Source organism: Phasianus colchicus, chromosome 7 (genome assembly GCF_987193195.1).
Source record: "Phasianus colchicus chromosome 7, bPhaCol1.hap1.1, whole genome shotgun sequence".
In the NCBI taxonomy this organism is placed as follows: Eukaryota; Metazoa; Chordata; class Aves; order Galliformes; family Phasianidae; genus Phasianus; species Phasianus colchicus.
This window is the reverse complement of record NC_143442.1, coordinates 21,652,667-21,667,439: the sequence shown is the minus strand read 5'-3', so window position 1 is coordinate 21,667,439 and position 14,773 is coordinate 21,652,667. Positions and strand designations below refer to the sequence as shown.

The 14,773-nt window shown below is 36.6% G+C and overlaps 1 protein-coding gene across 2 annotated transcripts in view; it reads right to left on the bottom strand.

The window, feature by feature from the left end:
* The window catches only part of AGPS (alkylglycerone phosphate synthase), a 75,091-nt gene that overhangs the window by 3,714 nt on the left and 56,604 nt on the right, over positions 1-14,773 (bottom strand). For both annotated transcript variants that reach the window (XM_031601377.2, XM_031601376.2), the window contains exons 14-19: positions 11,705-11,817; positions 9,272-9,341; positions 8,196-8,257; positions 6,569-6,658; positions 6,034-6,133; positions 5,267-5,324 (exon numbers count right to left, since the gene is read on the bottom strand). In XM_031601377.2, the coding sequence (XP_031457237.1) occupies positions 5,267-5,324; positions 6,034-6,133; positions 6,569-6,658; positions 8,196-8,257; positions 9,272-9,341; positions 11,705-11,817 (493 nt within the window). The remainder of the gene's footprint in view (positions 1-5,266; positions 5,325-6,033; positions 6,134-6,568; positions 6,659-8,195; positions 8,258-9,271; positions 9,342-11,704; positions 11,818-14,773) is intronic.

Here is a 14,773-nt window from a genome sequence, read left to right as displayed (position 1 = left end):
ACACAACAACTTCATTAATAAAGATTACCAACTCAGCACAATACTGTTGACCACTACAAATTGGTCATACAAATCCTATACACACCATTATAAACCCAGTCCCTGTGAAATCAACTAGTAACAAATACAACTTCTCATTCTTTCATCTTTTTCCTCTAAAGACGCCTAATCTTCTATCTTCAATTCTTGAAAATGAATGATGAGAGTAAGTATTAAATTTTTAAAAGTCGCAATTGCTCTACTCCTGACACATGCTAGGACCATAAACATTCACTGCTATGAAGCTAGAATATTTGCCAAGCGTGACCCAGCACTCAAGACCAGTCAAATTCAATTTGAAGCCCTGCTTACTACACACAGTACAAACACCCTAGAATGGCAAAGAGTCTGCTTCAAACAAATCACATACCTCAAACCAGAAAGCCAACAAGGTTGTCCAGTAGCAACTCAAAAAGAAAGTCCAATGACCTGATTTCATGATCATTTTTTGGTTTTATTACCATTGTAGACCATGTGTTAAGGAAACACAAGCTGGAAAAAATACTTTTTTGCAATTCTGATACATGCTAGTCCATAGTCATGAAGGCTATTGTTGCACATCTCTGAGGATGCAGATAGATGGCTGCTAAAAATCTAGCTATGAATGGAGCTAGCAAACAGCAGGCAGCAATCAGTTTTCTCACTAAGGAAAATCATGTACTTCAGCACACATGAACAGTCTTGTAAAAGAAGTTAGCGTAGCTGATGGATCCCAGGAATAGCTCTACCCCCAGCGCAGAATAAATTTACCGCAGTGTGTGGTCCCAGGGGAAATAGGCTCCAGTGGCACTACACATGGCCCTAGACTTCCTCCACTCCAGTCCTTTCAACATAAAGAGGCAATTACTGCAGAGCAATAGCTCTAGTAATTTCTGGGAAGCAATAGCTCTGCAGAAGGAGAAACAGTAACATGGGTCATAAGGATGGGGCTCTTCCACCTGCAGAATGCTCTTCTTGTAGCTGGTAGTCTCTTACAGGAAGTGATATTGCTCTCCTAGAAATTGCTTTCCAGAAATTACTCTTCCAGAGAGAGTTCTGAAATACACTGAGAAAGGTCAGTGCATTAATCTAATACTTCAATAGAAGTTGAGGACTCAGAAAGTCTTTCGTATTTATTTGGTCAAGAAAGACACCAAAGATGGCACTTCTATTTTCATCATCAATAGACTAAGGAAGAAAAACACAACTGAGTGATTATTTCAAATAATTAGGGTTTCCTCATGTCTGAAAACATTCAGAGTTTAAACTTTTCATTCTAATTAACAAGTAAGCTCTTAATTATAAAATTAAGCATGGTCAGTCTCCAGCCCTTAAGTTGAAGATAAGAGGATACTTTTGTTGTATAACGAAAAGTCCACGTGCAATTCTAACTCTACCACTCTCCTAAGGAAATAATTCCAGATATTGTAGTCTGCATGGATTACTGCAAAGTATATCTTAAGACATGGCTTCCTAATGATACCACAGAATTGTAGTGTCAAACATGAAACTGCACATCAGTTTTGCACATCCCTTTCTCTTTCTTCTGAGCTTTTCTACATAAATTGCCAGGAAAATGATACAATAACTCACATTTTTGTAGAGCCTGAGTTATATTAATCTTTATTTAGTCAATTTGTCTAGAACTAATTTTCTTCTACTTTCTATGATGTTATGTGTCTAAATGAATGTATTCTGCTAGAACTCATAAGCTCATAATTACTTTCTTAAGTAACAAGTTGTTAGTTAGAATATCACCTGCAATGGAAAGAATCTATTTTTAGTTTTGCACGGGTGCATAATTTGGCAATACAGAAGGGATCAAGGCCAAATCCAGCCAGCTCCCTACTCATGCTGTACTCTAAAGAAAAAATACTGAAGAGTTTTAACAAGGATATTTCCTAAGCAAATGTTATTTTATGTATACATAAAAAGCATATATTTTATCAAACAGGAATTCAAGAAAAACAACTCCAGATTCTCCACCCCAAAATACAAATCATTGTTATACTGGAAGGCCAAGTTCATCACACTCATGTATATGTCTGGCATTCCTATAGCTTCTCATGTCCATGAGATGCTTGCTTTAAGAGGCTGGTATTGATACACTTCTGCAATTCCTTTACTGGAAAGTTCCTGTACTTACAGCAAGGCTGTGAGCTGTAATCCATTAACAAAAAAAGAGTTATGCTTCTTTTAAGGTTTAAATCTCAAAAACTGCCATGGGGTCAGGAAATACTCTCACGGCACTGCTAACTGACTGAATCACACAGAATCACAGAATCACAGAATGACCTGGGTTGGAGGGGACCTCAAGGATCATGTAGTTCCAACCCCCCTGCCTAGCAGGGCCACCAAACATACACCTTTACTAGATCAGGTTGCCCAGAGCCTCGTCCAACCTGGTCTTGAACACCTCCAAGGACGGGGCATCCACAACATCCCTGGGCAGCCTGTTCCAGGACCTAACCACCCTCCTAGTAAAAAACTTCCCCCTAACATCCAACCTAAATCTTCCCTCTTTTAACTTAAAACCATTTCCCCGTGTCCTGCTATTATCAGCCCTTATGAAGAGTTTACTCCCCTCCTGGGAGTAAGTTCCCTTCAGATATTGAAAGGCTGCAATGAGGTCGCCCCGCAACCTTCTCTTCTCCAGGCTGAACAAACCCAACTCCCTCAGCCTGTCCTCATAGGGGAGGTGCTCCAGCCCCCTGATCATCTTCGTGGCCCTCCTCTGGACCCTTTCCAAAATCTCCATGTCTTTTTTGTACTGAGGGCTCCACACTTGAACACAGTACTCCAGATGGGGCCTCACAAGAGCAGAGTAGAGAGGGACAATCACCTCCCTATCCCTGCTGACCACCCCTCTCCTGATGGAGCCCAGGATCCCATTTGCTTTCCGGGCTGCCAGAGCGCACTGCTGGCTCATGTTAAGTTTCTCATCTATCAGGACCCCTAGGTCTTTCTCTGCCGAGCTGCTCTCAAGGACAACTCCCCCCAGCCTGTACAGGTGCCTGGGGTTCTTCCGGCCCAAGTGCAAAACCTTGCACTTTGCCTTATTGAACCTCATTAGGTTCACCCGAGCCCAGCTTTCCAGCCTGTCAAGGTCCCTCTGAATGGCCTCCATTCCCTCCACCGTATCGACTGCACCACTCAGCTTGGTGTCATCAGCAAACTTGCTGAGGGTGCACTCCATTCCCTCATCGATGTCAGTTAGAATATTTTCATTAGTTTGAGGAAAAGAGAGAATAGATATTGGGATTAAAAAGAATCTGAACTTAAGACTAATTTCAGAAAGACTTAATATAAAATAAAGGGTGTTATGATTTTAGTTCTCCTTGTGCATGGCAGCTATGGGCAGACCTGCAGTTAGTATTTTTCCAGATGTCATATATGACCACTTCTTCACCCAGAGTGGATGAAGACTGACTTAAGCAAGCTTTGTATTTCCTATAGCCTCAAGTCCCAGACTACATCTGTTTTCTTTGATACACAAAACCAGAGTTAAAATAGCTCCATTTATCACAGCATGATTGTAGGCAGACAAACCAGCCTGTCTGCTTCCAGATAGTGAAAACAACTGTTATTAATCACAATTACAAGACAAATACTAAAATAAACTGCACCAGTATTTTCTTTTACCACCCCCACCCCCAACAGACTGATTTTGGCAGAGCTAGGAATGACAGGGCCTGAAGGTCAGTAAATAAAATTGATATTATTAGGCTAATTTTCAGCAGCACACCTACTATGAACAGAAAAAAGAAAAAAAAAAAATCTAGTCTTGCCAGACACAAAGACTTAAAGAAGAAAAGGTTTGGCAGGCTCCAATAGGAACAAGAGAAGTCTAATAGAAATCAAGTTTTCTAAATCTGTAAAGTCAGAAAGCTCAAGTATGCAAAGGTATCAAAATGGTATACAAGTAATTTTTTCTTGCCCATGATGCTGTAAGCAAAATTTCAGATGGTGAGGGCAAATGCACTCAATCATGACAAGCTACAGCTGCGTCTGAGTTAATGGATGAAATGCTAGTCACAGTAAAATACAGTTGCCACAGCAGGCAAGAACATAGTAGCAGATCAAGAGGGTAATTTCACATCCATGTTTTGAAAAGTGACTGGTTCACTATAATATTATAGCAAAAATTAATCAGAGAACAATACACGCATATTAAAATATTGAAACTATTTTCACTTATGTTTTTAATATTTACACAATTTCCAATATTCTGATACTGCAATTTCCATCAAAAGATGTATGCCTGAAACAGCCCTAGATATAAGTTTCAAGCCCTAGAACTCACAGATGTGTTTTTAAAACGCCGTTTTTACACTTCAGTTTTTCCCTCACAGGGAGCTTTCTAAGAATTATATAATTTTTATTTTATTTTAAACCATTAGATTTCTTACTCTCTGCTCTTATTTCTGTAGCTGAGCAATGCTCCAAAAGAGTAGAGAAGAAATTTGTTTTAAATCAGTTTAAAGAAGTTAGTTACACAAATCAAAAAGAATTCAGAACAAATCTTCCTGACATTTGAGTTTACAGCATTATATAGGACACCATCAAATTAATCAGGCTACCTGAATATGTGGGAAAAGCATATGTAAGTTATCAGGGTAATATTATACATTTAATTGATTCTAAACCTTACTACTAAAGCATGGAAACGTCTTGCTAAGAAACTAGTAACACATTAAAAATTACTTTCAAACCACAAGAGAGAAGATGGAATAATCAGATGTTAGCAGACAGAAATACAGTTAATATGCATAGTACAGCTAAAGTGTCAAGCAATGTCATGCAGATATTACTAAGTGGTTTGGAATTAGGGGTAAACAGCATTCACCTAACTGCAAGGGACATTAAGTTGCTCTTCTTAGAGCTGTAAAACTTGTCTATGTAAATGAATATGCCTCTAAACGAGATTCAATAGAAGCTGCTTATGACAAACTTACAAACTTCCTTTTCAGCTTTTCAGATAGCCTGTAGATTTCCTACCAAAGGAATGTTTTGAGGCTGCTATTCATAAATATATCATGCTGTGCAAGTGGACATCAAACAGACCAAGAGTAGTAATGCTTCTGCTGAACATTTGGTAAAAGGGTTTCTTGAGAGACTGACAAAATATATTTTGAGTAATTTAAAAAAACTTTGAATGCATTAAATGAAATGTTCTGTTGAAAACTATTTGATGTGTTCATGTATACTTATTAGTTAAAAAAGATTAACAATAGACTGAGAACAATACCTCCATGGTGATGTGACAGACTTCCTCCATTGGCAAGTATTTCTTCTCTAGCAGCCCTCTAGATGGGAAAGATAAGACATTTAACATTAAATGCACGAGATGTTTGGTTTTAGTAAATGCTTGCTATAGTAAGCATTTTAACAGGTGTATGAAAAAAGTCAGAAACATATAGGGTACACAATAAAAGTGAACATCTCAATTCTGCAGATGAATTTAAGTAGGAATTTTCCAAATGAACCCTATAAAAGCCAAGATATTTCAAAGCACATCTGTTATAACAAAACTATTGTTCCAGAACAGAATATTCTGGATCACTTTCCCCTTGCCAAAACTAAATTAGTCTATTGGGCTGGGGAGCTTAGAAGAGGGATAAATGCCTACTGAAAAGGAAACAAATTCCCCAGAGTGACTGAAGTTACTCATTCAGAAAGGAATTTAGATTCAGATTTTTCAAGATTCTGGATGACAAAGTAAGGTACTTCAGAAATGACTACTCTTTTGTGCATGAAGCTTGTGGCAAAGAAAAAACATCATTTTGTTTTCTATGTTGATGAAGAAATATTTGAACACTTTCATGCTAAAATACTCACCTTGCACCCCTCAGTAGACTGTTTAAGGTCTACTTCTCCGAGCTGCTAATGATCAAAGTCTTACAAGTAATCTATTAAGATTTCTCCTACAAAACTCAATTAGCTTGGCCAACAAATTTGGCATACATTACAGAATATTCACTTCTCTTCCTTAACTGACACACTTATATACTTTACCTCAATTTCTTCATAGACATGAATAGGATCACTAATCCCTCTGTAGTTAAAGGCAAAGTAGAAATAGACACATGCACCTGCATCATAAGTCTGTGTCACCCTGCAGAAGAGAACTGCATTACAAACAGAGCTGTATGGTATGGTAACATCAGCCATTATATCATGCTACACAACTCAAAGTTACTCACTTTAAAAAAAAAAAAAAAAAAAAGGTTTGGTTTTGCACATACTTTGTAAGAGTGAATCAATGCAATGACTTTCAGAGAGCTAAGGTTCTTAAATTAGCCTTATTTTGCTACTATGCACCAGAGAGTCAAGGACAAGCATCAAGACTAGTGATGTGCCACTAATCCTTTGAAATAATTACTATTACATGTAACCTACTTGCAGGTAAAAGAGAAAAGTCAAGATGACCAGTCTTCGTTCTATCATTAATAGATGATTATCTACTAGGTAGCAAGTGTAATGACCTCTTAGTTGGGTTACTAAAAACAGATTCTAGAAATGGAAGTGTTTGAGTCATTCCATGGCTTACCTGCAGGTGGAAAAGGGAGCAAATTGAACACCCTTTTCTTTGCATTCTCTTACTATCCTTTCCTTCACATTCCTACAGAGGTCTAAAACCCTGTAACAGAAAACATATTGAAATATAAAGTCTTAATAAGATTTTACACCACTTTATAGAACAAAAAACCACCACAAACACGTAACTGAATCTTCAGTATTTTTTTTTTTGTAACATATATAATCCAAGAAGACTGCCTTCTAAAACCAATTTCAACCACTTTAGATTTTATTCTAAGAATAAAACAGTCCTCCATTAAGACTTAACCAGCATTGCTCTTTGCATACATCTCCTGAACAGTAAATTTACCGTGAATTAGAGCACAGAATGAAAGCTCTTTTCCATATGGAACAGAAGTCAAAAGAATTCAACAGGAAATAGAGCTTACCACTTCTCTGTCTAAACTTATTTTCCTCAACAAAAGAGCCTTAACTGTAGCTCACAAACACAACTCACAGAAAGCTAGAGAAGTGCAAGGCCTTGTACATTCTGGCATACCTTTGATAAGGTGCAAGGCAAGAACTAGAGACTATAGCTGCGTACTACTCTGCCAGCTTGAAATGTTATCAGTTTAATATGGCAGTGAATTATTAAATCTTGCCATAAACTGTATTTAATTCACTTTCAGTAATTTATCTTCCCTTCACACCCACCTCAGCAGACTCAGGCACATTCGAAGCGTTAAAAAAAAAATTCAAGAACATATTTTTCAAATTATCATTTAATTATATATTCTCCCTCTAAGTTGTGTAGCACCATCCACGCTGTGTAACTTGACTTTTTTAAGCATTTTATGCAGACATAAAGCTACTCTGCTTTCTGACATAAGTTACATACGAGAGAAAATAATCCATTCAATGGATTAGCAATAAAGTATCTTTCTCATATATATTCAATCAGGTACAGGGTACCTGATTTGTGAAAAACTTCATAGCTCTTATTAGTCAAAGTATAAAAAGGTTTTGAAGGCATTCACCTTGGTAAGCACAACTTAAGAAAGATATTAGAAATTCTTACACAACAACTCATTCTTTCAGGTAGAACAAAAACAAACTCACAGCTAACAAGTGAGTGTACTTCAAGACCTATAAAGTTGAAGTAAAATAAACAACAGTTTTGCTTTAAAAATCACCCTTCTCAAGTTTCTCCCAGTCATTTAGACAGACTCTCCCAATCTTCAAAGCAGAGGCCAGATTTTACCACTAATACTAAATTTAGTAGCAAAGATACAAGGTTACCAGCTCACATCACAGTTTCCATAGTTTCCTCTTTGCATTAATGACAAGGTTGCATTAAAATCAGTTTAAAGCAGTTTAAATTCTGCTTTAAGAGGTTTCTGGCTTACCAAATGGAATGTTAACCTAAACAGAAATATTACTGAATACTTGTCTACATTGCATTTAGAAAATCCTGAACCATAATTTATCAGCAACTTTAGCAAGAACGCAGCTGTAAGATTTGAGGCACATCAGGGAGCCTCCGATACACATAAGGCTTAAATTAAATTAAGTTTCCTCATGAGCAAGCACAAGTTAGGAATAATTTGAATGAAATCAGGTACAAGGTTTTAAGCAATACTGAAGAATAATCAGTTTACCTATCCCAAGGAACAGATGTCTCAAACGACTCTCCTATTACATAGTAATCCAGGCCCAGATCCTAATAAACAGAGAAAGGAAATTATCAGTAACATTGAGCACCAACATCTGGGATTCCAGTGTAGGATACACAGCTAGCAGTTGAGAAACTTTGGATTGCTTAAGAAAGAAAGAAAGTCTATTTCACAAAAACAGCCATCTGTCCCAGCGACACTAGTTTATTGTTATAGAAGTGGTAGAGCTCTTCTAAGACCATTGACATTTTCATGTCATGGCTAAAATACAGCTTGCCAGAGTGTCTGTATGGTTCCACCAACAAATATTTGTACCACTAGCACCAATCCAAAAGCTCCACTGTTCTAATCAGCATAATATCTAATAGAATTAGTTATTTGGAACTGAAGTTCTATCCAGAATTTAAGTTCTACCTAGGAAGCGTAAAGACAAGAAACATGCAGCCCATTTTACCTACAGTCTGCTGAAATAAAATGAAATTCAATAATTTGTCCCAAACTAGAGAGGCCAAACAAAATGTAACACTAAGGACACTCATAATATTCTGAAAAAAATAAAATAAAATAAATCACTTAAACCCATAAGACTGAAGATCAGAAAAGCAGCTGCTCCAGTTCAGACTGAAATTTATTCACCCTGCAATTCTGGAATTCTTATTCAAACTATGGCTATAAGTGGATGTTCAAAGAGTAAGAGCTGAGTGTTCACATATAAATTTTGAGTACTCTCCCAGCTCAGACTAATTTCAACCTGCGGATTGGTAAGTCTGATCTGGTTTATTTAGCAACTGTCAGTAAATCCTCCAAGTTATTCCTTATAGATAACTTTTTTTGTTGTTTAAATGTACAGATTTATGTTTATAAGGTATTCTGCAGAAAAATTCCATGAGTGAACACTACAGAATTAGAGATGGAATAGATACAATCCTCTAAGGAGAAATTTAATTAAGAGAACATCCAAGGCAATCTGCATTTTGAATTTAGGAAGCATCTTCAAAGATATCTTTCAGTTTTGTTTTATTAATAACAGAAGTTTCAGTAGGAGGCAAGAGGTAACCTACCCGAAGGTAAGCAATGACAAATGTCAGCATATATCCCCTCTGTCCATTATCTTCTCCAGCTGCCAAGCCACTGCAATTAAGGAATTGAATTAACTTTTCAGCACAGTATTCAGAAGTTTCAAAAAAATAACCAGAAAACCAACATTTTGATTCTGAAACATTTGTGCAAGTGTATCCGTCTCTAAGCTGTATCACATTAGCTGCAAATAGACTGTCTGTAAATACATCTTCTGTCCTTTGAGATGCTCAGAGAGAAGGAAGTTGGGTACAACAATAAAGAAAAAAAAATCAGGCAAAGCAGTCAATTTTCATAAGACTAACTTTGTAGTGTAGTTATTCATAATCAACATACTTCACACTATTCCTTCATAAGATATCTGAAAGCAAGACTTTTTTTGTTTTGTTTGTAACTGCACTGGCACTAACCTAGCAGCCAAGAAAAGAGCACTGTATCCAAATGAATGGAATAACATTGTTGTTTGACTTTTGCTTTTGTTAATTCCATGACCTAAAAAACATTAACAGCTCACGTTTCAGTACATTTACTGAAGATACAGTAGGATCACATACATACGTAAGAACAAAACTTTCTCAAGGAGTACTAAACAGCAGTGTGATGAAAAATGCATTAACAATCTGCCATTCATCTACCTCTCAAACTCAAACACTATTTACCTAGACAAGTCTTTGGCTTAGATCAGCAAAACCAATTCCCATGGAAGCTCTTCAAAGAATGAAATGTTAACACAGTAACATTAGCCTGATCACCTAGGTCAAAAAAAATAAACATAAGGAAATAACTACCCTCAGAGCTTTTTTTTTTTTAAGTGTATGGTTTAGCAGCAAAAATGATGAAGGTTTACAGAATTTTCAAGGCAGTTTAGGAACACAAGCAGATTGAATTTACTTCTGTGTTTCAGCTCAATCTATTTTACTTCTGAAGTAAAGTACCAAAGTGCTTCTGTAGACCTGCTGATGTGCTGGAGAGTCACCACACTTAGTCATCAGGGAATTACTGGCAGAACATTTGAGGTCCCAACCTGGCAGAACATTTGAGACTGCTGCTTGAACGCATCGGCTTTTTTCACACAAATCTGTTACAGCAGAAGCGTACAAACGAATTAAGCCAAACTGAAGCTGAAAACAGGAGCCTATGATTCCTGATTTAGCAATAAAGTTTTCCCAATTTAGTTCTAGAATCACTGCTTTTTCACATTATGGACATTCTGTTTTGTACATTATCTTTTTTGGTCTTCAAAAATCACAAAAGAACAAAGGAAACAAAAGAAGTCTTGTTTTTACTAATATCAGATTAGCAGAATTATGAAAGTCTTTTTTGTTTGCTTTTAAGTATTAACTTTTGAGAACAAGGGCAGTATATCTTTAGCTTGTCTTCCTAGATGATACTCTAAATCTGAGCAGCTTATGTGGGTGGAAAGGAAAGATAACCTGGAAAGCTTTCAGATATGAAACCAGAAAGTTAAAACATTAAACAGATAGCTAATATAGTCTGAACTGAGTAGCACAGACAGCACCTCCTAACAGGCCACTAAAACAGACCACTTTCCCTCCCTCCACCCCAAATATTCACACCGTCCAGAAATATCAAGAGAGGACCTGCAGATGAGACCTTTTGCTGCATACAACATTAAGCTGTAACACTCAAAGAAAAATGTAATTCTCATCACTGAAAGGTAGCAAGCTGCTCATATGAAATCCCATTTTTGTAAAGCATTTAAAGTGGTAGAACAAAAGAACAAACTTCAGAAAAGACGACCTTGAAGTATAAGACAGTTTGTGTATTTTAATAGTTGAGACTAATACTGCCAAAAAAAATTCTTTAAAAATTATATTCTTACAAATGAGACTTTAGTTTTCATCACTGTTGTAATCAAAATAGAACTACCTGATCATTACTCAGCCTGCCACTACAGCGAAATAGTTCCCGTTTCGTTGAAAGGATAAAAATAAGAAGTCTGTAGGACAGAGATTCAGCACATTCTTCAAACTACACAAACTTCTCTTTTGAACAAGCTTTCTATATTTATTTGTTTATATCAATTCTGCAAAGAATTAATATTACCCTTGCAATGTTGTTTCTCTTCTCTATTCAGAATCTATAATTTAGTATTGCAAAGCAAGCAGCTTCCAGGCCTGTAAGTAATTACAAGGGCTAGTTTCCATTCTAACAACATCAATTCTAAGTCAAATACTTGTCTTGGTGCAGTGTACAGACAGCTGAAGTTTTTTCATAAAGCTACCTATTAAGAATTAGCACAAGTCATGTTTTTCAAAGGGAATACTCAGTAGCTCATTGTTCCCACTTCAAATTATTAAATTGAGAAGATATTTACACAAAACTTGCAATGTAAACACAGTAACCTTGTTGTTTCTTGGATAGTTCCATATGAAAAGTTTTTTGAAATCACATACCCAAACTTGGTGGCAATGTCATAGACTTGTTTTTCATGCTGAAGAACCTTCTCTCTGTCACCCTCAAAGAGCAAGGTAGCTACACATAGGATGTTGGGATCAAATCCTTTGAACTGCAGAGAGAAAATCCTTGCATTATGTCATTGCCTGTGTGGTAGAATACAAGCAACAAGTTTTTGCTTTTCATGTACACATAATTCCCTCTAGTCTGTAAGCATTGCTTGCTGTTGTTGCAAATAAGAAAAAATATCAGGAAAACACACTTTTCAGAAAATTTATCCCAAAAAGAAAACAGGACAAACAGTTACAGCTACTGAAGTAACAGAGTTGGTGTGTTACTTTTTTCACTCCTGTCCATTAAAAAAAAAAAAAAAAAAGGTGGAATAGTCAACAGCTCTCTATTTACTGCTGAAGAAAGAACAGTTCTTAAATGGTTTCAGCAATAAGGAGACATTTATAGTCTATCAGCTATTCCTTTATTAAAGCACGAAGGCAAGTATGATGACTGTAAACATCACTCTTCTCAAAACAGTTGTTATAACAGTGTGCCACTGCAAAATCTCTACATTTGGGAAAGTGCTATAAAAGAAAAATAACTTAAACTTGGGGCAGAGAGCCAGTTGAAATGAGAAGAATACTATTAGAGTTGTAGTTATTAGGGGTGCAATGCAGTCAGGATATTTGCATAGCTTTCTTTCATTACTAAGAATTGAAGAGGTAAGATTCAGCTTTTCAAAACCAGTCCTAAAAGTAATAGCCTTATTTATTTTCTATATGCACGCTGATTATTAATTAGCTCCAGTAAACTTGCACTACTGAGCAGGTTTCGGAAGGAGAAGAAATGAATAGAGACATTCAGGGTCAGACTGGACAGGGCTCCGAGCAACCTTATCTAGCTACAGATGTCCCTGTTCATTGCAGGAGAGCTGGACTAGATGAACTTTATAGGTTCATTCCAACTCAAACAAGTCTATGACTCTAAATATAAAGCTGCAATAAAATTTGATTACCTTTTCACACTTACAAAGGGTTAAAAAAAAATCAGGAACAAAGTACTCTTAGTATGTATACTAATAAATGACTTTTTCAATTATTATTTTGTAAAAACCCCTTCCCCTTTCCAGTGGTGTTCATTGCTCCCGGTCTCCATTCTGTTTGTGGTAATTTGTTACAAAGCACCAAACCATATCATAAGAAAATACATTAACAGTCAAGAGAATTAAATTCATCCTTTGTGTCCAACAGTCAAGTCAAGAATACATCAGTTACTTGCTATTCCACTTAGCATTTCCTTGACTGAATACATTATCTATGCTGCAACTTAACCAAAGGTAACAGGAGGGCCCAATAAAGCAGCAAGGAGGCAGGGCATCTTAAGGTATCTCAGTCCTTCAGTCAATGATCTCAGATGTGTATGGTGATGCCAGCCTGAAATGTCCAAATCAGAATTTCTGAAGAGGATATTGCATCCTACCACCCCAAAAGAGCACCATGAAAACTGTAATTTGAAAGAATATATCTTCATAGGCAAAGAATCTCTCACTCATTAACACAGCAAAAGCAGCATAGACAACTTAAGTAAATATAATTACTACAGTGATGAACTCTAACCATGGGAATAAAGGTCTATTAAAATGCCATTTTACAGTCCCTTCTCATTCTAGAGCTATTTGTATTTCATCTAGTACGAATCCTTTCTTCTGTTCTGCTGTCTTGACTGTCATGCTCAGGAAGCACTTCACAATTTTCTGGAAGAGTCATTGGAAGAACTAGCTACAGCATGACCTGGTAGACACAAAGGATACCTAGAGCACTTCTTATTAGTGAACAGTCCCAAACCATAAGAAGGTATAAACCAGAAAGATTTTGTGCCTATTCTTTTAAGCAGTAACATTCACAGGACTACTTCATTCAATAAAAAGAACAGAAGTGAGCCTGACCTGTTCTGATGTTTGCTTTTTTTTAAAAAAAGCTTTAACTAAAATATTATAGCCAATGTAATCAATGGCATACTCAAGAAAGAAACTAAGTCACACAATGGAAGTCTTCATATAGCAAGAGACCACAAAACTTATCACTAGCTGTAAGGAGCACAATATGATTTACAGGGACCAATCTGTAGGTAAAGTAAATATGATATGATCTCACGATCATTAAAACTGCTTTCTCTACTCCACATGTGTTAACAACAGAGCTTGAGACAGTATTACACACTGTTTGTTTCATTTCTCACAGTGCTCCTTTCCTCTTGCAGAGCTGGAAGGATTGGAATTGACATAGAAATCCGTTGGTAAGCAGTGGTGCTTGTTGCCGACAAAGAAGTAGGTTTTACTGACTATGACTGTTTCAAACTGACAGCAATTGCCAAAACCTTTATACCTGCACTACAGAAGCTTAGGGAGGAAATGCAAAATAGTTTTGGGGTTGTCTCTAAAATAATAGATAATCCTTTGCAAAAGGAAGTCACCTAAAGATTCATGGCATTCTTTACTTCAGCAGTACAAGAAAAAGAAACAGAAACTGCTCAAGATCATCAACACAAGCTGCTGGCTTTCAAGAAAGGCCACTCCTTGAAAACATTCAATACTATCAGGTCAGAATTCAATGTTCACCTCCTCTCTCTACCTGAAAGTTATTTAAATCCAAGATGACACCATTTGAATATGCATATTTGCAGGAACTCCCTAGTTCATTTTGAAAAAAATAACACAAAATTTTAGGTAAAATCATTCTAGACTAAAAAGTGGTATTCGTTGGGATGAATTTCAGGAAGACAGGAACTATATTTGTATGGCAGTTCAAATGTTGTGAGGTTCTTAAAAAATTCTAGTTTAGCGTGATAATTAAGTAGATCACACCTTCAAAAAAATCTGAGAAGAAATTAAAATGCTAGCCTCAATCCATCGGGATTAACTGATGATCAGTGGACTGCAAGCTAGGTAAGTTGGTACCAGTCTTGCTCTGTCACCAGTTCACTGTTAGAGAAGATACTTGAATTTAAGGATACAATTGGTGAAAACATCTGTGAGAACATCTCTTATGGAGTAACTCCTCAAGCAGATCATCTTA